This window comes from Entelurus aequoreus, linkage group LG01 (assembly GCF_033978785.1).
Source record: "Entelurus aequoreus isolate RoL-2023_Sb linkage group LG01, RoL_Eaeq_v1.1, whole genome shotgun sequence".
Taxonomy (NCBI): domain Eukaryota; kingdom Metazoa; phylum Chordata; class Actinopteri; order Syngnathiformes; family Syngnathidae; genus Entelurus; species Entelurus aequoreus.
This window is the reverse complement of record NC_084731.1, coordinates 76993205-77018456: the sequence shown is the minus strand read 5'-3', so window position 1 is coordinate 77018456 and position 25252 is coordinate 76993205. Positions and strand designations below refer to the sequence as shown.

The window sequence follows — 25252 nt, the reverse complement described above, 5'->3', positions numbered from 1 at the left end:
AAATGGTAAGTGGGTTTATTACACTTTATTACACATAAACTTGAGTAAATGTGGATGCAATTTTATATATATATATATGTGTACATATGTGTGTATATATATATATATATACATATATACACGCACATATACATATATATATATATATATATATATATATATATATATATATATATATATATATATATATATATATATATATATATATATATATATATATGTGTGTATATATGTGTGTATATATATCGTTTAAATCTGTCCTGTCCAGTCAATAATGCAAATCATATTGTTGATGTTATCATTATTTGTATTTAATTTGATTAAATGTTTGGCGTAGTCGAACTGGAGCAGGATGGGATAAAAAGAAGAAAAAAAGTATTTTATGAAAAACAAACCGTTTTTTTAGATCTAGTTATTGATTTTCAACACTGAAAAAAAAAATGTATTAAAAAAAATACTTTGGGATTTTTTTGTAGTTTCTGCTGACTGGTGATTTTCATATTTCTTTAAGAAAAAAATAAAAATAATAATAAATAAATAATATATATATATATATAAATGTTTTTAAATCTGTCCTGTCCAGTCAATAATGCAAATCATATTGTGGATTAAATGTTTGGATATATTTAGTGTTTGGCGTAGTCAGCCTGCAGCAGAAGAAGAAAAAATATATTTATGAAAAATAACTTTTTTTTTTGATCCAGTTACTGATTTTTGACAACAAAAAATAATTTGTTAAAAAAACAAATAAAGTTTTTTCCTTTTTCAATTTCCACTCATAAAAGGCAAGTACCAATGACCAAAAGATATACAAATATATTATGAGTGTGTGTATGAGCCACACTTTGGCTTGGCAACGTAAATAAACGCCATTACCGACACACTTCTGCAATCAATCGATGCAAAAACATGTCAATCCGTCTCCACAGGAGCTTCACACTGTGGCTTTAAGTATCCAAAATGACCATTAGTGTACATGAAATACCCTGTGAACAGACAGGAATGATTAAAAAAAACACACGCTAAAAGGAGCAAGAGGAAGACGTCGAGAACGTGCGAATGAAAGGCGACAAAGGAGACCCGCCAAAGTATTGCTATTAACGCTGACATTTTGCACATCATTCCTTGGGGCGCATGAACAGACTGAACACATTCTACGCTTGCTATAAATAAAAACAACCCTTTCAAGTAACTTAAAAACATTCATGCAAGTGCTAAGTCACCCGCTGCCCAGGCTCTTTAATGGCGCTTGTTGGAAAACAACAGTCTGAAGGTGAAAATGGAAAAGCAGAGAATTCCGAGTTGTTTTCCGACTAAAGGGGACACAAACATGAAGGCTGCAGCTACTTCTGGGTCTGAATCACAGCGCCAGCGCCGTGCGCTCAGTGCAGAGTGGGCCGCTTATAATTTACGTGACGCACGTGGGGTCACCTGGCAGGGATGGGCGTGAAGGGGGAGGGGTTTTAGGGCTTGGGATGTGGATGGGGGGGGGGGGGGGTGTGGGGGCGGCAGTCATGCTAGGTGGTGTAGTCCGACTCCTCAGACGCCAGCTTGGTCCGCCTCTTAGTGGAGCCCCACAGCCTCCGGGGAATCTGAGAGGAGCGGCGGTAGAGGAAGTAGGAAGGAGGAAGTAGGAAGGAGGAAGGGGGTGAGAGTGGGTGTGAAAGCGTGAAGCCAAAAGAAACAAGGAGAGGATACGATCCATGAGTCGATAGCATGTCCATATTTGATTATGAGCATTTGAAAAATATACTTTGGTATGGAAAGATGAAAAGGGCAAAGCGTGCCGCACAATGAAATACTATTTCCAAAACTCGACTCACATCCGAATCACCATTTCCTATTCATTCCTATTTTCGAAATCCATTAATCATTTTCAAAAATGGACTTTTTTTTTTTGCTATAGAAGAATCCATTTTTAAAAAAGACGTTTTAGGCCATGTCCGTGTAAGTAACCTTTTAAAAAAAAGTTTCATTATAATCATTACACCAAATAATAGATTGTGAGAATCAGCTTGAATCAGGACTTGTGTTGAATTGAGAATCGATTCTGAATCGAATTGCCACCCGGAGAATCGGAATTTGAAAGATTCAAACCCCTATTGTGTAATCAGTGCAATATTATCAGGGTGAATTTTTAGAAAGTAGCTACTACAAAATAAATGCACTCAGATGTTATAACTAGGGGTGTGCCGATACAATACCGATGTTGGAGCCTTGAGTATTGATTCAAAGTGATATCAGCAGGAATCATTACACACTTGTACTACATTGCAGTGTGGGATTTTGAAGGTTTGATGAAGCGACATGAGTCTAACAGAGAACAATGGTAAGTATGGGAAACACTAAACTATGTATCATTAACCGTCTTATACTGTCTTTAAGTTGAAGTGGAGTGGTCATTTTGGCGACACCTTGTGGCCACAGTAATTCATGAAGTTAAGCTGCTAAGTTGAGTGATGCGTACACGTTTGTTACTGGATACTTTCTAAGACTTTGCATGTGTAAGTAATATGCAACTATATTTTTTTATTTTGGCAAATGTGGCGTTTTACAGAGCAATAACGTTCAACTAAGGTAGTATCTAGAGTTTTCCCGATGGACAACGGGCCATTTATTTATCCCTGCATTTACTCTTTGCTGCGCCTTGACTTGGTAATTGTGCGATAACTTGGGGACAGGATGCTACAGAAAATGTCAATAATAAATGACTGAGCGCTTTAGGTTAAATTTGACAGCAAACAATTTTCTAGATAGGCTTCAGCACCCCCCGCGACCCCGTAAGGGACAAGCGGTAGAAAATGGATGGATGGAATTTTCTAGCCCTTTCCTGCTCCGCGGTATGGTGGAAACAGAGGACGGTATGGACGCCCTGCCTGTGTCAAATGTAAAATCAGTTGTGTAAAGTTCACAGCCGCATAATTATCGGCTCTATTAATAATCACTTTTTAATACACTAGTTATTAAAAATATTAAATATTAAAAAGCCTCGGCTTCGCCACATCGCATATTCTACAACATTTTTGACATAAATGAAGAGATTTCAAGCATAAACATGTCTAAATTAACTAAAAATATCAATGCTACGATAGTATTGGCCACTCGGTGAGACCAAACCAAGCAAAGCATGATTTTCACTATCGTGGCCACTGATTGGCTCAGCCTCAGGCAGCATTACTACATTGGATTAAAGTGTAAAGCGCATTTCATGTCTGCAAGGTTATCACAATGTAAAACAATATTTAGAGGGTAGCAAGGTTTCCCCGAGGCTGACAATATATGGTGGGTGCGTGGTCACAATTATGTCATAGAGTAATTTGCTATGATGATACTGAGATAGGCTCCAGCACCCCCCCGACCCCAAAAGGGATAAGCGGTAGAAAATGGATGGATGGATGGATATTTTTTTCTTTAAATAGGCTCATAAAATTTAGAAATACTGTGATAATGAGATATTTTTAAGTGTTCTTTTTTAGCCCATAGTCATGTTTAAAGCAGCTAATATTTTCCCATTTGAACACTTTGGGTCTTTATCTTATGTCCACTAGTAAACTCTGTGTGGCGCTGGAATGTGTATTGGGAGTATAATGAACTCCCCTTTTTTACGTCAGTTTAGAACAATAACGCTGTATTTCTTTCTGGGCAGAAGGGGGCTGTTTTCATACTAAAGAAGCTGACTCTTTCCGTTTGATTTTCAGACCGCTTCTCGATGCTGCTATTATCGCATTGGGCGGGTCTCCTAAAGCTTTAGTAAAACTTGGCCAAGTACTATTCTGTCTCGGTGGTCCTTCTTACTCAACATATATGTCATCCAAAAGAACTTGGGATTGACCAGTGTGTTTTATTCCCTGAGAGGAAGACTGGTCCGAAGCAATAATACATTTAAAAACAAATATGTTATTATTAATTAGTATTAACATTCTTTTTTTGTATCGTTTTGCCCTATTTTTAATTGTTGCTGCTTATTGTACAATGTACTTTGTTAAGATTTTTTCAAGTGCTTAGAGACTTTTAATTAGTTTTTTATTAAAAACAACAAGCAACAAATGTAGCATAATCTTCTGGTGTTATCATAAAATGTACACGTGTTTAAAGAGTCTATCCGTCTGTCCCTTGATGTCCCTGACAATGGAGGCTGAAGCGAGCATGGCGTCACACTTGCTTGGCGCTGTTGCTCTAGTTGGACTTTCTCTCCCGCCACTGTCCTCTTAATATTTGCACATTTTGTAGAAGGCTGTCCTGGGATATATAAAAATCACCTCCACATCACAGACTTGCTGACAAGGATCCAAAAAATGGCGTGCATTTTGTTTGCATCCGGTTTCGGCGGCGTGGTTTTCGGTAATCCCAAAGTCTTTTTTCGGTAGTCAAGTTTTCGGTACATCCCTTGTCAATTGTGCACAAATAATAGGCTATATGTATCAATTCATACTGTAACGACCAGCTAATGTTAATGTTTTATGTTTGTGTGGTTTGAATTTGACGTCAGTTTTTCCCATGTTTGCAAACACACCGTTCGTGTTTGAAAGGTGTTTGGCACAGAATGAGGAAATGTTGTTGTGTGTCCGGGGAAGTGCAGAGTCACGGAGACGAAAGTGTTTGCGCGGGAGGTAAAACCTGCTGGAATTGTGCCGTTTGTTATCAAAAGACTGGTAATAAAAGTTAAAAATAGCGTTGGACTTTGTGTAATTTCTTCTGGGGGCTACAATATAATACTTGAATTTGTTTTCAAGTATAAAAAAAACTACTTATTTTCAAGGTGTGGCGGTAATGAAACCCCAGTGCAGTAAACAGGTTTTTTTATGCTGTATTATATTTTATTTATAAATAATAATTCTTACTTTGCAGAAAATTAATTTACTGTGGTCAAATCCGGAGGCAATTAATAGCAATAAACGAGGAATTACTGTAATCCAAAATATGGAATAAACTGAGGTTAGGAGTCAAATAGTAAAAAAATTCCCGGGAATGCGTGGCCCACTCTGGACTAAAAAATCCAAGGCCAAATTTTTGTCCCACTCCTCCCTGCTTGTTACGTATGTCTAGCTTGTGTGCTTAGCTGATGTAGCTCCTAGTAGTTTATAGCCTAGCACAAATCTGGGCAATTTAAGGCCCAGGGGTCGCATGTGGCCCGTTAATCTTTTCAATCTGGCCCGCCGGACATTCCCCAAAAATTTTTTTTACATCTTTAAGATTGAAACTGTAGCCGCCACTATGATGTGCAGTGATGCTTTCAAATTACTGTAAGTCTTGAACTATACAAAGTATTTCAATGGTTGGAATCTGCACTTTTGCATGATATACTAGTTACTATTGTAATCTAATTAGTTACTATGGTAATCTAAGTCACAGCAGCTCAGACGAGGCACCAAGCAGTGTGGGTGGGGAGCGTTTACACAGAGTGACAACCTGAAATGCGGGTGTCAGGGACAGACGCAGAAGGAGATTTTTACAACAAAGTTCTAAAGCTTAGTGCTATATCAGATGTATCAGATAGTAGGTGTTTTTTTTACCCTTTGCGGTCATATTTAGCTGTGTTTGTTGCATTTTTGTTGCGTTTTGCTTGATTGTAAAATATGTCGATCGAGAGGGGGTGTGACGTTCATATGTTGTCAACATTCAGTGTTTTATCGTTCGTAGTTAATATTGTAAATCCCACATACTTTATTTTCATGTACATTCTTGGTGTCTCATTCAGTAATAAAAAGGAAAATTCCATTCCGTTTTTTTAGGCGGTCTGTCATAACGTTTTTAGCATTCAATCAGACATTATTGTGAGGTTTGGTATTAGTGGTCCTAAAAATAGATATACCGGACCCCCAGACACATTTTTTTCTCTAAATTTGGGCCCAGGAGTCAAAAATAATTGCCTAAAATAATTGACTAAAATAGCTTTGCACAAGTAAACAGTGCAGGACTGCTTGTATCGGGATTTTACTTGTTTTTTTGCTGATATTTGACCGTTGTCAATATCGGATTGGGACACCCCTAGTTATAAACTGCGTTTGGTAATAAGCATCAAAGGTCAACGCCTAAGGAGTCCAAGTACAAGGAGCTTTTAGATGAGGGTTGAAGAGAGCTGCTAGGGTTTCTGGATAACAGAAGTGGAGCTGAACACCAGCTGGTCCCGCTGGTGCAGCAGGCGAGTTGGAGAGCGAGCTCGGAGTGGAGCCAACAAGGGGGAGGCCATGAGCGGCGATCCCTCCAGGCTCTGAGCGATGTAGTTCCTCAGAGAGTTCTTTACCTCGGCCGGCTTGCCCACGCCCACGATGATCAGCTTGCCATCCTGCAGGCCCGCCAGGACGTGACTCTGCTCCTTGGTGACGGACACGCAGCGCACGGGCACCCGCATGGCCATGGGCTCCCCACGCAGAGACAGACTGCAATTGAGAGACAGGAAATGATCACGTGATTGCGCCAGATAACCTGCCATAGATGTCATGTGAGATGTCTTCAAATCCCACACCACCTCATCTGTTACTTCAAAAAGTATGTGATTGGCCAATGCCAATGAATGCTCATTATCAAATGTTTTGTACCCCGGCTAACAGAGGGGCTAGCAGCTAACTGTGTATGTTTATACACAGTGTGGAGCCGCTCCCCTAAGTTAATAATCATCACATTGTGGCAAATAAACTACATGTCTCACAAGTATTATTATCCCTGGAGTAATGAAGGACGAGGCTAAACATGTTACACACCGAGTAAGAGAATGCAGGAGCAGACGAGAAGCCATACTAATCGCTAAGCTATCTGCTAACCGAGTTCAAAATTGGCATATCCAAACTTTTTTAAATTTTTTTTACTGAGGGCCGCACACTAAAAAATTAAAGCATGTGGGGGCCATTTTGATATTTTTCATTATCAAAACCAATAGATTATATACATTTTTTTTTTTTACCTTTAGGGCTCCCCTCAAGTTTGGTCCTAGGACCCAATGATATCTCAGTCATATTTTTTTTTTTTTAAATAGGGCATATATTATTATTATTTTTATTATTATTAAATATTTAGAGTAAATCTTTACACAGTAAAACATTTTTTTAAAGGTTTTATGCCCTTTTTGTCAAATACAACCCTGTTTTTATGGCAAACACACAAATAAGCAATATTTTCAAAGTGGAATATTTGATGTGATGTAATAATTCCATGATTCAAAACACCATTGATTTTAATTCAGTATTATTTTTTGAGCAATGACAGATTAAAAAAAACTAAACTAAACTAAAATTATTAAAAGTGTTAAAAATAATTATTACAATTTTTTTTTAAACTTCCAACCCTGAAGTCCTTAGATTAACTTCAGATCTAGCTGTTGACTTTAGGTTGTTTTTATTATCTTTTCAAGTTGTTGTTTTTTGTTTGTTTTATGCCCTTTAGTCAAAGAAAAAATGTTTTTTTGATATGGCAAACACACAATATGCAATGTTTTCCACAAAAAATATTTCAAAGAGGAACATTGGATGTGAAGTAATTTGAGCCTTGAATAGGTCAATAATTCATAACAACATTGATTTTGAGTCATTATTATTTTTTAAGCAATGAAAAAAGAAAAAAAATGAAAGAAAAAACAAATAAAACAGCTTGCATGCAAGTTTTGTGTTATTATAGTCAACATTGCAACTTTTTCTTCTAACATTTCATATGTTTGATCTTTTATTCCACTTTTCCATAATTCCCCTTACTATATGTATATATTAGTTTTTACTTTTTTTTTTTTTTTTTTTTTAGGTATTGTGTATTATTGACTTTATTTTGCTCAAACAACTGTACGTAATAAAAAAGAATAAGGAAATAATTTAAATTGTGTTTTCTATGATTATACAATAATTGTGAACAATGTTCCCTCTGTTTTTTCATGTGTGTAAGCAAACGCAAAAACTCCTTGAGCATTCAGTAAAACTCATGTGAGCGACGTCAGACATGCACACTGTGGCCACACCAGCAGCACACCTGTACCAAACCTGACTTAATAACAAGTTAAATGTTTTCTTATTATAATCAACTGACAGCAGTAATTTTCATGAGATTATTTTCTAATACAAGTGTTTTGGCCCACTTACAATGACAATAACAAATATTGTATTGTATGTCAGGGTGGAGGTCCCTTTCAGATATCACATTTAGTTCCCATTAAAAAATTCACATGTGGCACAATGAGACGTAAGCATGGGATCATGTGTACATTCCTGTAACTTTCGGTTTGTAAAATATATATTTTTATTAGTATTTCTTTAATATAATAACAGCATTTCATGATTAATATTTATAAATTAAGTTCTTAATAAATGACAGTAGAATAAGCACACATTTGATTGGTAAATCATTGTATAACGACCTGGAATTACACAATAAGTGTTGTGTTGGAGTTGTCCGACTTTTTGTGCGGCTGTAAACGCATCACTGGCTCAGTGCCTTATGTGCATGTGTTGGTGCAGGTGAGAAAGAGCGAGCTGTTGATTTGACAGATGGCAAAGTTGATTTTGGTCTGGTTTGTACGGCAGAAAATGACCAGTTTTGCTAGATAGAAACTTTTTTTTACCAATGTTTTTGGTCTTGTGTTTATGGCCGACAATAAAGAGTTTTGCTCAATAAAGTGATCGATGGAATTCATGTCCTCCTTAAAGCGCCTCGACAGACGTTACAATAATTGAACAGTGATGACGAAAACCTTTCTCTGTTGTGGCTGCTTGTCGTCAGTTCCATTGAAAATTGTTATGCGCTTATTTTTTAACCTGATTTTGTGCGTGGCATAGATTTGCCGTGCGCAGAGGACGCATTTGCAGTGCGCAATTGCACAGGCGCGTACCTTAGAGCAGGGGTGTCAAACTCGTTTTCATTGAGGGCCACATCGCAAAAATGGCTGCCTTCAGAGGGTCACTTTTTTAAAATTAAATAAAATATTGCTTGCGGGCAATAACCTGTGATTTATTATCAAAAAAATAAAAAATCATTTGACAGCATTAAAGGCCTACTTAAATGATTTTTTAAAATTTAAACGGGGATAGCAGATCCATTCTGTGTCATACTTGATTATTTCGCGATATTGCCATATTTTTGCCGAAAGGATTTAGTGTAAAACAACGACGATAAAGTTCGCAACTTTTGGTCTCTGATAAAAAAAAGCCTTGCCCCTACCGGAAGCAGCGTGACGACACCGGAGGAAGGACTGCTCACATTTTCCTATTGTTTACACCAGCAGCGAGAGAGATTCGGACCGAGAAAGCGACGATTACCCCATTAATTTGAGCGAGAATGAAAGATTTGTGGATGAGGAACGTGAAAGTGAAGGACTAGCGTGCAGTGCAGAACGTATCTTTTTTCGCTCTGACCGTAACTTAGGTACAAGAGTTCATTGGATTCCACACTCTCTCCTTTTTCTATTGTGGATCACGGATTTGTATTTTAAACCACCTCGGATACTATATCCTCTTGAAAATGAGAGTCGAGAACGCGAAATGGACATTCACAGTGACTTTTATTTCCACGACAATACATCGGTGAAGCTCTTTAGCTACTGAGCTAAAGTGATAGTATCGGGCTTTACTGCATATAGAAACAAAACAAATAAGTCCCTGACTGGAAGGATAGACAGAAGATCAACAATACTACCAAACTCTGGACATGTAAATACACGGTTAATGCTTTCCAGCTTGGCGAAGCTTAGCAATGCTGTTGCTAACGACGCCATTGAAGCTAACTTAGCTACGGAACCTCGACAGAGCTATGCTAAAAACATTAGCTCTGCACCTACGCCACCTCTCATCTGCTCATCACGACCCGTGCTCACCTGCGTTCCAGCGATCGACGGTACGACGAAGGACTTCACCCGATCACCGATGTATAAACCGCATAAACTATCAGACTGCGTGGTCGGTAGTAGTGGGTTTCAGTAGGCCTTTAATACAAGCGGTAGAAAATGGATGGATGGATGGATATAAATGTACACCAGTTTTCACCTCATATTATTGCCTAAACACTTGATTATTAGATTTTCATGTACAAACTAATGGATAAATCATATGTAAAGGTGACAAGCAAATATTCAACTGTTAAATGTTTACTAACATATTTTTGTAATACACTATATAATAATGTAATATTTGCCATGATTAGATAACGTTTAGAAGATACGCATTTTTTCTAGTCACAAGTGAAATAATTATTTGCATTTAGTAAAAAAATGTAAGTATTTTATTAACACACACTTTTCCCAGACTTTCGCGGGCCACATACAATGATGTGGCGGGCCAGATCTGGCCCCCGGGCCTTGAGTTTGACACCTGTGCCTTAGAGGGAACGTTGATTGTGAAAAAAATTTGATATCGGCCGATCTCCCAAATGGATGATCATCTCAGGGCAACTGACCTGTTTGGTATGATGGACGACTGAACAAATGAATGATCGGAATTGGCAGCATAAAACCATGATCAAAACACTCCTGTTCTCCAGTATATCCATTGGGGCCTGAAGGGAATTTTTTTCTCCCAAAAACAGTACACATACCACTGTACATGTACTTCAATAAACATGTGTTTTGAGTTTACCTGTACAGGTCTCTAATGGACAGGTATCCCTCCTCGCTGCCAATGACCACAAACTCTCCAGAGACGCACATGTCAGTCATCTGCTCCTTCAGAGGCTCCCGGCAAAGTGTTTTTCCATTCACAGAGTAAAGGTGGAGGGCGTTTTTATCCTGAAACAGGAAGACAACAGAGTTCATTTCCCGTCTGCGATGTTTGGGCGAACACAAGCTATCACCGCACCTTTAGTGTTGCCTTGCCCTCCAAGCAGGTGTGGACCAGCAAGTGGCCCTCCCAGGACACGGCCAGGTGCAGGACGGAGAGCGGCAAGGAGCTGTCGCACGGCGGGCGCAAGCAACGCACATACTGACCTTTGCGCACCGTGTGGATGATCACGACCCCGTTCTGATGCACGCAGAAGGAGAACAAGAGCACTTAGTGGGTCGAGGCCCCCCAGCTTCAAAACAAGGGGTTGGTGCCCTCGCACATTTTTCAAATAAACACCATTTTGGGCCTGATCTAAGATACCTTACGCGGAACAGCGTGCAAACCATAAAACTGTGTGTACTATGCGTGCGATTTACTAAGACTGCATGTGTAATTGATAGCTGGTAAAGACCACCTATTTACATGAGGTTTTTGCGTGTACTACGCAGCTTTTAACCATGGAGACACTCATTTACTGCACATTCATGTTATAATGCTCCTAACTTTGGTGTTTTGTCTTGTTTTGAAACATGCAACAGACATGTACCACTTTTGATGGGCATTTTAGACGCAGACCTGTAGTGCATCTACAATGGAACCCACTTTCTTACAACCCCGCTGATGGAAGATGCTGGCACTAACTTCGAGCATACCCTGGAATGTTCCACACAGCAGAAAATGCATATAGCAAGAAGTTTTTTCCAAAGGTTAATAATATATTTTCTATATGAAAAATATGAACGCCAGCAGACACAAAACGCATCAGTTGTATTTGTTTTAATCAGCCCTTAAAGTCATCCAGCAGCTATAAAATTATAAAATGATATTGCCGAATAGATCATATGTCTAATATTATTACGTATGACAGTCCATAAATGTTGACAAGCATACATAGCGTGATCAACGCCTTTCTCACAGCCAGTTTGCACGGCCTTTCTAGACGTAAGAACTATGAACACAAAACAGCGGCCGCAGAACAATTTCAGCCTTGTTAAATCACACTGTGTGCGCAAAATAATTACATTTGCTCCTCCCAGTATCGTGAGCAATCTGATGATCGGCACATATTTGGCATATTCATAAAGACCACGCTAAATGACTAAGCTAACTCCTTATTCGCCTCTCCTTTTTGACCTTGGGGCCCAACTCAAATATTAACACTGAATTATCTTACTCTTGATTTTAATCACATTCAATATTTATATCTAAACTACTTACAGTTTACTACCCTGTCAAATTATATGAAATCAGGTGCTAATCACAAATAGTATTATTTATTTAACACATAAACTTTGGGCTTATGTCAGGCTGATTAGAAGAATACTAACCAAAGTACTTATATTGCATAAGAAGGGACTAACAAAATACTGATGAAAAATACATTTACATACAATTTGTTGTGCTAAAATAAGTAAAATTGATAACGATTATGTTTCTAAACAAAATTGTTAATAAAATTAAACACTTTAGTCATTTTTTTGCGCTGAAGAAACTTCTCTATGACTTTAGTTTCAGACTTCTTCTGTTTGTTTGTTATTGTCATTACTGCCACAAGTGGTGGAAAGGTGTATTACAACTAAGTACCTGTACGGCCAACAGCTGAGAAACTGGTACTTTTGACGGCCTTCTAGGGGGCGCTGGCGACCCAACAATGGGCACCCGCCTTATGGTTAAGAAACACTCACTAAGGAGACGCAATCCTCTTCGCACAAGTTTCGTAGATCAGCTTTGTGCGCTATCAAGTTTGCACATGTTTTAGTACACGCAAACCTTTAGTAGATCAGGCCCTTAATGTAGTGATTAACATGTTCAACCTAAACGAGTGTCTTTATTCTCACCCGTGATCCGGACACGGCCATGTCCAGCTCTGTGCTGATACTGACGCTGACCACCTCGTCCGTGTGGCCGTGCAACACTTGAACAGGTTTGGGATGCAGGCCGACAGGAGCGGCGCCCTGCGAGAAGAGATGAGAGAGGAAACATCAGCCGTGGTACAGAAACGAGCTCAAACAACTTTTGTTTTTATGCCATCTGATCGACCAGCAACGATGCAACGAATCACTGTCGCAGCAGCATTAACCAGAAGTCCCTTGCCACATGGCGCTTCCAATTTTGAAGCTTTACTCTATCACTATATATATATTTTCAAAAATCAAAGTTTACACATGTCTGGCCTTAAGTTAGTCTTAAATGTATAACAGTACAGTACTTGACTTATTGTCTAATATGTTGTGGTGATTAAAATAGATATTTACCAAGGGGAAGGAGATGGAGCCGTTGTTTACGTGCATGATTTTCAGGATGCCACCCGAACGCCTCCTTAGGGAGGTGTTTAGGGCACGTCCGGCCGGTAGGAGGCCACGGGGAAGACACAGGACACGCTGGTAAGACTATGTCTACCGGCTGGCCTAGGAATGCCTCTGGATCCCCCAGGAAGAGCTGGATAAAGTGGCTGGGCAGAGGGAAGTCTGGGCTTCCCTGCTTAGGCTGCTGCCCCCGCGACCCGACCTCGGATAAGCGGAAGAAGATGGCTGGATGGATGGACAAAGGCTGGCTTTTTTGTCCTTTTAGTACATTGTTGCTGTATTTTGGCCATCATTTTAGTTGTGTTACTCCATTATACATGTTTTTTTTCCAAAAAGGTTTATTTTTTTCAAGTTACATTGAAAAATGTTAATGTCTGATTATTTCACAGATGTACAAAACACTGGCAATAGTGATGGGTACTGTTCACATTTGAATCAATACGGTACCGATTCCCGGTACTCAACCGTACCAGTTTTCTATACTTTTTTGTGCGTTAATAATTATTTATTTTGACGATAAAATATACATTTTTATTGCAATATTTAGGAATGAGCTGATTATTATAACTGTTGTCCAGTTGTTATATCTTGTTTTATTATTATAACATTTCTGAGTGTACATTTAATGGTGTGTTTTTGTTGCGCCCTAAAAAGTGTTAATACTGTAAGTATTGTACTTATTACACGCCAGCTGTTTGATTGTAATGTGCATCTTAGTTGTAGTTTGGAAATGTTGAAATCGCCATGCAAAGTCGCTTATGCTAATCAGTAGCATATCAATAGTAAAGCCAAAGCATCACGCAAGCACAGCTCTGGAAAAGTGGAGCCTTACTTTACTTATGTTGGAGCATTATTTTTTAGTTAATTTCTTCGTTGGCATTGAAAATTGCAACATAACCTAGAGGTAATTGGGCTGAGTCCGCTCTCAGTACTGCTGGAGTAAACGCCAAGTGACGAAGTGCAACTGGGTGTGACGTCACGCACAACCCAGGTACCGAAATATGACACTGTTGGATTTTATGTGAATTGGGATTCAGTCGGTGCCCAAAAAGTACCGATTCGGTACCCATCTCTAACTGGCAGTGATTAGACAATACCCCAAAGCAAAACAGTACATGTAAGTCCATTTTTCAAAGGGCATAGAAACATTTTGGACTTTTTTAAAATTAAATTAAATTTAAGACCTAACCAAAAATACAAAACATTTTTACAAATTTTAACCGCTTAAAGGCCTTTTTATCAAATTATGTCACAGTTTTCAATTAGTATAAGTTTGCATAACAATATTTATTCTAATAATTTTAACCTGACATTATCTAATCAAAAGGCCTTCAAAAGTGTCAAAATGTAAAAAATAAAATAAAATACAATACACGTTGGATATTTTTGTTAAGAACTGAAGTTCACTGACAAAATTTCAGAAAAAAAAAGAGTACAAGAAATATGAATCCAAAAGGTTTTCCCGCCCTTCAAAAACTTGAGGACTTTCATATCTTGCATGGGTTTGAAGATAATCAAAATCAAATGTCCCCAGAGGGTTATTGAAATTGAATGCTAACGACACGGCTAATGTTGGCACTGTCTTTGATGCCACCATCAAGAATTTCTATGTAGTGGTCGAGCTGTAAGCCCCAACAACGGCCAGAGCAATGATGCTTGGAGGCTCAAGGCTACTATATTGGGTAAAACGACTGTAACGGTGACTATATGGGTGGCATTTCATACCTAGAGGGCGCTAATAATATAAAAAAAATATTAAGAGGGTCGTAAACCCCTTTTTATGCTGCAATTACGGTTGTCTCGATACCAATATTTTGGTACAGATATCAAAATGTATTTCTCACATACTTTTCGATACTTTTGTAAATAAAGGGTACCACAAAAATGGCATTATCGGCTTTATTTTAACAAAAATTCTTATGGTACATCAAGCATATGTATTGCAATCAAAGAACAATTTTGTCCTTAAATAAAATAGTGAACATACAAGACAACTTGTCTTTTAGTAGTAAGTAAGCAAACAAAGGCTCCTAATTAGTCTGCTGACATATGCAGTAACATATTGTGTCATTTATCATTCTATTATTTTGTCAAAATTATGAAGGACAAGTCGTAAACATTGATTATTAATCCACTTGTTCATTTACTATTAATATCTGGTTATTTTCTGTTTTAACATGTTTTATCTACACTTCTGTTAAAATGTAATAATCATTTATTCTTCTGTTGTTTGATACTTTACATTAGTTTTGGATGATACCACAAATTTAGGTATCAATCCGATACCAAGTAGTTACAGGATGATACATTGGTCATATTCATAGTCCTCATGTGTCCAGGTACATATTTCCTGAGTTTATAAACATAATATACATTTTAAAAACAGGAAAAAAGGTTTTGTGACAATAAAAAATATCGATGTAACCATAGTAGTATCGACTACATATGCTCTTGTACTTGGTATCATTACAGTGGATGTCAGGTGTAGATCCACCCATGGCGTTTGTTTACATTCAGGAACGGCGTCATTAGCGGTGACACCGGTGAGCTACGGTGTGTAGTGAAGCATGTTTAGCTATTCCTCGTCCTGAAGGGATGATACTTGTAATAAACTTACATTATTTGTCGCCATGGAGGCAAGAATTAGTGATTTAGAAGTAGCTAATACACTGCCGACTGCAGATGGATTTTAGCTGCTAGCTAGCTAGCCATGTCTTAAAGCACCTCTTCCTGAGGCCGTTTCAATGTTATAGCTTCACCTTTAAACCAAAATGTGTCAGTTCTCCCTTTTCTGTCTACACCCTGTGTCTGCTTGTAAGTACTCCATGTGTGTGCACTGCCGAACATGCTTCTCTGCTCGTAAAACCAGCAATGTCACGTCGTGATGACATGCCGTCATGCCCGGAAAAAAAAATAATATAGGTAACAGGTACTTTTCAAACAGACTATAGTACTGTTTTGGATTCATTAGTACCATGATACTATACAAGTACCGGTATACCGTACAACCCTAGCTGCAACTATGAAAATACATAAATTCCTAAAAAGGAATCGTACTTGGCGAAAATTAGACGCGAGAAATGAAGGGTTACTATATATTCTAGCTCGCTGTATGAGGTGACTGATGCTCTGACCTGCTGCAAAACATGCCACACCATGCAGGTTGTGTCCTTGGAACCCGACATCAGGTGGATGCCGCAGTGGTCTGTTGCCAAGCAGGTTACAATATCTGGAGAAGATGTAAGATATGAGACATTGTGCGATGGGGTTCTTCACAATCTTGACCAAAAGTCTCCCCGGGAGAGTGAAAAAGAGCCACAAAGATCAAACAGCGTCTAGTTTCCGTAAACTCACCCATGTGACGGATATGCTGCCCCACAGTCTTGCCCTTGACAAGCGATGTGACCCGGAGGCTGTTGTCCCAGTGGCCACCGCTGAAGAGCAACTTTCCGTCATGCGAGATTACAAACAGGCTCGTCGTTACCTCCACGCCAGGGGCCAAGGGTCCGGACAGGAAACGCTGCGTCCTGGAAGGCAGGTTTAAGAACATGTGCTGAGTGAAAGCAGTGCTTTTCCTCAAACGGAGTCGTTTATAGGGCTGGATTATGGCAAAACTAATAATCACAATTACAATGATTCATACTGAAATCACGATTAATAACACGATTATTTATTAATTTGAAAACACAAGCATTCATTGCACCAGCAAAACTCAACTTTAAATATTAGTAAGAAATTAAGAAGTAAAATAATAATAATCGTCACAAAATAAATTAAAACAACAATTGCAAAACAATAAAACCATAACGTTCAGTTTTGTCAATTAACATTTTTTTAAATTCTGTTTTTTACCTTATTTTACCACCAAAGAGTGTGTGCTTTTTGTGTCATAAATACAATGAATAATATGCAAAAATCCTAAAATTTATTAGTGCAATTTGGACAGTTTTGACCAATATTTTAAGTCAAAGCATAATATTTTTTGCAAGTGTATCAATAAGTGCTTTAAATACATAATGCTGGTGTAAGGTACTTTTTTAAAAACCTTTATTTTGTTAGTGCAGTCAGACCAGATGTTGCGCACAGCGCTGTTATTCTGAAGGGTGGAAGTGTGCTGCTGTTCAGAGCTTGACAAGTAAGGAGACGACTTGAGGCTGTTTAAAAAAAAAAAAGATATTCTTTTAAGTTGAGACTGCTGTTTGTATATTGATCTTACATCCATGATGTCGTTCACAACAACACAAGCAGACGAGATGTGTTATTGGTGTGTGTATGATTGTTTGTACATTGATGTTACATCCATGATGTCGTTCACAACAAGCAGATGAGATGTGTTATTGCTGTGTGGATTGTTCTTGCTAGCTTTAGCTTCGTAGTTTAGTGGCATTGACATTTAGTTTAGGACGTGTTTTGGGGTGAATTTGCGGTCCCGGGAACATTATTTTCCCATAAAAATGTTCCTTTTCCTCACAATGACAACATCTTCGTCACATTTATGTCAATTTCCCTGATATTCTGCGTTGAACAGCAGATTCTGTTTTATTGGCCAATTCTGTTACGTCAACATAGAAATGCCTTTTATTTTTGTAGAGTTTAAAATTAATTAGGTTTACTAGCGCGCTGTCATATATATAGTAGGAACCGTGGTGAGATCCCAAACTTCTCGTGAGAAGCCGGAATCAAAATTAAAATTTGATTAATTGCCCAGCCCTACTCTTTGGTTGTATGTTATGCATGCTGGTAGGTGGGTGTAGTTTTCTCACTTGGTGTTGGACACTGTGGGGTCCTTAATGAAGGTGAAGTAGTTGGAGATGTTCCTGTTGTAAGGCAGCCACCCGTGGGTCCCGAACAGACAGTTCCGACTTACGGTCACCTGCAAAAAAATGTATCAATGAAAGTGTTCTATTTGGCGCTAATCCAAATTAGGATTGTTTTGTTGACATATCTGATTTCGTGTGTGCTTTTCTAGTCAATTCTTGATAAAAAATATATATATGCCAACCAGAGTGTCTGGGCTGCCTTGACTGATGAAGGAGTGTGACTGATTCTTTGGAACAACAGCTTTAACAAGTGGAGCATTGTCACTAATGCCCTGCAGTGACAGAGGAAGAGACACGTGTGAGACACATGGAATGATATGCTTCATATTAGAGGACTCGAACCTCAACAAAGAAGGACTTGAGGTCGCTGAGGTTTTCAAACATGCTTAGAGAACACGAGTCCAGCTGGGCCTTCCTCTTCTCCACTTCCTCTTGAGAGAGACGTACTGGATGGGGCTCCTTCCCACACATGGAATGATCATGCTTATTCATGGTTATACAAAACAGTATCATGTCCATGGAATGTGCCTGTACCTTGAGGAGCTGGCATGGTGTCTGCCCAAAGTGTCTGATCATGCCTTCCAGGGCTTTTCGTTCCTTTTCATCAGTTATGGCGTCGAGGTCCACTGCCCCTGCACAGCCCAGCCAATATTAAAAAATACTGAACCTAGAATGTATTTACTACAATCTATGTACTGTACTCGATGGGTGTCCAAACTTTTAGAAAGTTGGCTGCATGTAAAGAAACTATACATTTATATAAATACCGGTACATACATAACTATACACTATACATATATATATATAAATAATAAATGATAAATGGGTTATACTTGTATAGCGCTTTTCTACCTTCAAGGTACTCAAAGCGCTTTGACAGTATTTCCACATTCACCGATTCACACACACATTCACACACTGATGGCGGGAGCTGCCATGCAAGGCGCTAACCAGCACTCATCAGGAGCAAGGGTGAAGTGTCTTGCCCAAGGACACACTGGACGTGACTAGGATGGTAGAAGGTGGGGATTGAACCCCAGTAACCAGCAACCCTCCAATTGCTGGCACGGCCACTCTACCAACTTCGCCACGCAGTCCCTATTATACACATATATATATATATATATATATACACATATATATATACATGTGTATATATATATATATATATATATATATATACATATATATATATATATATATATATACCATACTTGCCAACCCTCCTGATTTAACGGGAGAATCCCGATATTCAGCGCCTCTCCCGACAACCTCCCGACAGAGATTTTCTCCCGACAAACTCCCAGTATTCAGCCGGAGCTGGAGGCCACGCCCCCCCAAAAGAAAGTCTGCCGCAGCTGCGATTGTACCTGACCAGCCTCCGGGTACAAGTACTGGAGTACCAATTGCTTGCCAGGGAAGATCTTCCCCAGGAAGCAAGGATTGACCGGTTTTGGGCCATGCTAGGGAGAGATGGAAGATTCCACACTCTAGTGCATTTGATGAAAGCACTTTTGTGCGTGCCACACAGCAATGCATCATCAGAGAGGGTGTTCAGCATGGTTAGAAAAATAGTGACAGAGAATAGAAAGAGGATGGACAATTCAACCCTTAACAAAGCATTGTACTTTCAAGTACAAAAATGAGTAGATGAGTGTTGTGTGTGTGTCTAAAATTCAAGTATTTCTTTTATATATATATATATATATATATATATATATATATATATATATATATATATATATATATATATATATAAATCAGTGGCGTGCCGTCACTAGAGGCAGGGGAGGCATGGCCTCACCTGCCATCATGGAAAGAAAAAAATAGTAAAAAGAAAAAAAAAAAATTAAATTGTTATATGTATCCAGTGATTATACTAAAGTTATTTTCCATTTAACTTCACCAGTTTTAGATTATTTTTATTTTTATTTTCACATTTGCCGTTCAAATACTGAGAAGAGACGGTGCGGTGATCAGCAGCCAGTTGAGGCACGTCACTGATTTGTGCCTCAACATGGATTGTGCGCAATGACTGGGCTAACTGCTGGCCTGCTGTGCAGTGACACCGTATTGCTATAAGAATTATATTATACATTTCCATAGTTTAGTTAGCTGAGGTATATAATGTACAGTGTATTTTGTCAACAACTGTATGTGTGTAACGTATTTCTTGTGCTGATCGATCATAAAACTGGAGGCTCGTCTCATAACCCCGCCTCCTGGTGCCAAGCACCTCCGCCGCGATGCACCGCCCGACGGGAGCGCCACACCAACCAAAGCCCACACCCAAACCCTCCACGTGCAAGACAGAATCCACCCAAAAAAGTCACTTAACAAGAAGCCAAAAAGTGCAAAAACAACAATGCTCGCGCGGCGCGCCGGAGGAGCCGTGAACAGGGACACAACATTAGGTACACCTGCAGACGGCAGCACGGATTTCATATTTCATTCATTCACAACTCTTCCAACACAAACACCACTGTTCCCGCACTTATAAGTAAAGGTAAGACCATAATAACATTTTTTTTAATTAAATGTCCTTTTTTGTGTGCATGCTACAGTTTGTAAGTGTAAAGTTAAAGTAAAGTACCAATGATTGTCACACACATACTAGGTGTGGTGAAATTTGTCCTCTGCATTTGACCCATCCCCTTGTTCACCCCCTGGGAGGTGAGGGGAGCAGTGGGCAGCAGCGGCGCCGTGCCTGGGAATAATTTTTGGTGATTTAACCCCCAATTCCAACCCTTGATGCTGAGTGCAAAGCAGGGAAGAATGCTGGTATGAGCTTTTAAACACATTAACTTAAAACATTAAATATAACTAATATAATATATTATATATATATATATATATATATATATATATATATATATATATATATATATATATATATATATATATATATATATATATATATATATATATATATAATATATAATAATATAATTAAACATAAAACATAACTAAAAACATTAACTGCTGCCAATCACATGGTGAATAAGATACTCTTTAGGGTTCATATGTTTTGTAAATCTGACTGTGATGAAGTCAGTGCCTCACCAGACATGAACCTCACCGCACGCCACTGATATATATATATATATAAAAAACGGTGTAGAAACAGACGTTCATTATGCTTGATTAAATTATGAATGAAGTGTTGCAACAGCGCCTGTTGCTGGCGAGAAGTGGTATGTACTTTACCTGCGAGAAGTGCTCAGAACTGTGCCTTCCAACTGATAATCCTGTGACCCAAGTGGACTCACAGTCTCACAATTTGCACTGTTTTGCAGGACACTGTAATAAAATAAATTCATAATCCACCTGGTGCCAGTGATATGTTGAAGCGACAGCAGTGTGGAGCTGCATTTTGCCACATACAGTTGTGGACCGTCACACACACACATATATATATATATATATATATATATATATATATATATATATATATATATATATATATATATATATATATATATATATATATATATATATATATATATATATATATATCTAGAATTCACTGAAAGTCAAGTATATATATATATATATATATATATATATATATATATATATATATATATATATGAAATACTTGAGTTGGTGAATTCTAGCTGTAAATATACTCTCCTCTTAACCACGCCCCCACCCCCCCACCTCCCGATATTGGAGGTCTCAAGGTTGGCAAGTATGATATATACAGTATATACACACATATATATATACATATAGATACATATTTACACACACACATATATACATATACATATATACTAGGGCTGCAACAACTAATCGATTAAATCGATTAAAATCGATTACCAAAATAGTTGGCGATTAATTTAGTCATCGATTCGTTGGAACTATGCTATGCGCATGCGTTGAGGCTTTTTTTATTTTTATTTTTTATAAACCTTTATTTATAAACTGCAACATTTACAAACAGCTGAGAAACAATAATCAAAATAAGTACAAAACCAGTTCAAAACAGCGTACGTCTCATGAGGTGGCATAAGCTAGCCAATGACGTGGTCATGTGCAGCTCACATGACGACGGCGTCTCCTTTGCTGGAAAAATTCGAAAAATGGCGCAGGAAAACACTACTGATAGTTTAGCGGAGAAACATCTTGAGGTTATTGCTTCAATGGAGAAAAGTGTACGACCTAAGTCGTCAAAAGTGTGGGAACATTTCCCTTTAAAGACTTCAAAGAAGACCGTTTCCTGCAAAATGGCACGGAAGTACAACATTGCTTCAGGAGCACCTGAAAAGGAAACATGTTGGAGCCATGGATTACGTAACTTTTTAAGTCCATAGTGGCAACAAGCATTCATGAGTTCAGCTTTTTTGTAGGTAACTTTAACGTTATGCCTTTGTTGCAACGCGGGGCTGATAATGTGTCTCCGGCACATTTGACTCCGTTTTGGGAGAGAAAACGCACGGTTACCAATTTGGAAATAAACGTAACGGACAGAAATATCTCAGGTTGGTTTCATAATGGATCAATGTAGCCGGGCCGATAAAGCTATGTAAATATATTTAGATTTGAGTGACGCTTTAGTATAACTAAACGTTATGAAGGTGCTGGAATATTTCATGCTATTATTCAGAGGCAGCCTAAAATGAATCCTTTAGTATTCACAACAGAAACGTGTACAATATCTGATTCAGTTCTGATGAATTACATTTCTGTGTTATTATTGGTGTATGCTGCACCCCCAATGTCCACAACATAGTGCCAGTATGCTGGGTTTTTTTCAATAAAATACTGGAAAGGATAGAAATGTAGTTTGTCTCTTTTATCCGATTATTAATCGATTAATCGAAGTAATAATCGACAGATTAATCGATTATCAAATTAATCGTTAGTTGCAGCCCTAATATATACATATATATACATATATACACACACACATATATATACATATACACACACACACACATATATATATATATACATATATATATATATATATATATACATATATATATATATATATATATATATACATATATATATATATATATATACATATATATATATATACATATATACATATATACATATATATATATATATACATATATATACACATATATATATACATATATAAATATATATACATACATATATATACATACATATATATGTATATATATGTATACATATATATAAACATATATACACACACATATATATACAGTATATATATATATATATATATATATATATATATATATATATATATATATATATATATATATATATATATATATATATATATATACATGTGTGTATATATATACATATATATACACACACATATATATACAGTATATATATATATATACAGTATATATATATATATATATATATATATATATACATGTGTGTATATATATACACATATATATATATATATATATATATATATATATATATATATATATATATATATATATATATATATATATATACACACATATACATATATAGATACATACAGGTACATACACTGTATATACACATATATATATACTTGACTATATATATATATATATATATTTAGATACATATATATACACACATATATATACTTGACTATATATATATATATATATATATATATATATATATATATATATATATATATATATATATATATATATATATATATATATATACACATACACACACACACACGTAACTATTCATATATGCCAAAAGAGAGAGGAGCAACCTCCACGTGGTATGGCTCGACCTGGCAAATGCCTATGGCTCAGTACCACACAAGCTGGTTGAGTTTGCCCTGAATTTCTTCCACGTTCCTGTGTGTGTCAGTAACATCATAGCCAAGTATTTCAACAACCTACACATGTGCTTCTCAGTAGATGACTACATGACAGGATGGCAGCGGTTGGAAGTGGGAATTGCCATGGGCTGCTCCATATCACCAATCCTCTTTATGGCTGCATTTGAAGTGTTACTCATTGGAGCAGGGCAAATGGTCAGAGGCCTGAAAACACCGTCAGGAGGAAGACTCCCCGCTCTGAGAGGTTTCATGGATGATGTGACAAGCATCCTACAGACCGCCCCATGCACAGCACGACTCCTCAAGCGTTTCGACGAACTGACCGTCTGGGCGAGGATGAAGATAAAGCCTGCTAAGTCCAGGAGCCTGTCCATCAGGAAGGGTGTGAGAGATGACAGGACAGTCTTCACATCAGGAGGTGAGAAGATTCCACTCCTGGCAGAGCAGCCCATCCGAAGCCTCGGGAGGGAGTATACAGCAGAGCTCTCGGACAGGCAGATGGGGAGGGTGGTCCAGAAACAACTAAAAGAGGGGCTCGTAAGGATCGACGGCAGCCAACTTCCTGGGAAGCTGAAGGTTTGGTGTTACCACTTCACACTTTTCCACCGCGTAATGTGGCCGCTGAAAGTAGCCGAAATTCCATCTTCTCAGGCCAGCAAGATGGACAGCATCGCCAACGGTTATATCAGGAAGTGGCTGGGCCTCCCCCGCTGTTTCTCGGACAGGTCTTTTCGGCAAGAACATTCTGCAACTTCCTCTGAAGTCAATCAATCTGGGTTACAGGCAGGAGAAGACTCGCCTTGTACTGGAGTTGAGGGAATCAAGAGACGAAGCTGTGAAGAGTGCAGCGGTGACTGTCCGCACTGGACGAAAGTGGAAGGCTCAGGTGGAAGTGGACCAAGCTGTCTCAAGGCTGAAGTACAAGGAGATTCTGGGAAGAGTCCAAGACAGCCGGGCAGGACTGGGATGGGGGCAACCAGTCCAGTTCTGGTCCAAAGCCACGAGACAGCAAAGGAAGGCCATGGTGGTGGAAGAGGTCACACAAGTGGCGCAAGACCAGTATTGGATCAAGGCCGTATCCCAGGGAAAACAGGGGGCATGGACTCGCTGGGAGGATACCATCAAAAGAGTCATAACCTGGGACGACATCTGGCGAACTCCTCAATCTCGGCTTAGCTTCCTCGTGAGGGCAGCGTATGACACCCTGCCATGCCCTCGAAACCTCGCCCAGTGGTTCGGAAGCGAGGGCAAGTGCTCCCTGTGCAGCAAAGACAATGCAGGACTCAAACATATCCTTTCAGGTTGCAACGTCGCGCTGACGCAGGGGCGCTTCCGGTGGCGACACAATCAGGTGCTGAGGAAGTTGGCAGAGCTGTTGGAGAGATGCAGAGTCGGGGCAAACAACGCCACAGATCCCCATCGGCCAAACATCAATTTCATCAAACCAGGAGAGGTAGGACAGAAGACAGAGGCGGGAAGATCATCACTTCTGCTTACCCCTGGTAAGGGCTGGGAGATGCGCGTTGACTTGGACAAGCTGCTAGTCTTCCCAACTGAGGTAATACAGACAACGCTAAGACCAGA

At 38.4% G+C, this 25252-nt stretch overlaps 1 protein-coding gene across 1 annotated transcript in view; it reads right to left on the bottom strand.

Annotated features, from left to right (window-relative positions):
- Positions 1 to 198: 198 nt before the first annotated feature.
- Positions 199 to 25252, bottom strand: part of nbeal1 (neurobeachin-like 1) — a 117789-nt gene continuing 92735 nt past the window's right edge. Inside the window, 10 exon segments of the mRNA XM_062058685.1 lie at positions 199 to 6380; positions 10548 to 10696; positions 10767 to 10928; positions 12569 to 12685; positions 16171 to 16265; positions 16391 to 16563; positions 17800 to 17909; positions 18039 to 18128; positions 18199 to 18315; positions 18391 to 18488. Coding sequence (XP_061914669.1) covers positions 6083 to 6380; positions 10548 to 10696; positions 10767 to 10928; positions 12569 to 12685; positions 16171 to 16265; positions 16391 to 16563; positions 17800 to 17909; positions 18039 to 18128; positions 18199 to 18315; positions 18391 to 18488 — 1409 coding nt within the window. The 3' untranslated portion in view covers positions 199 to 6082.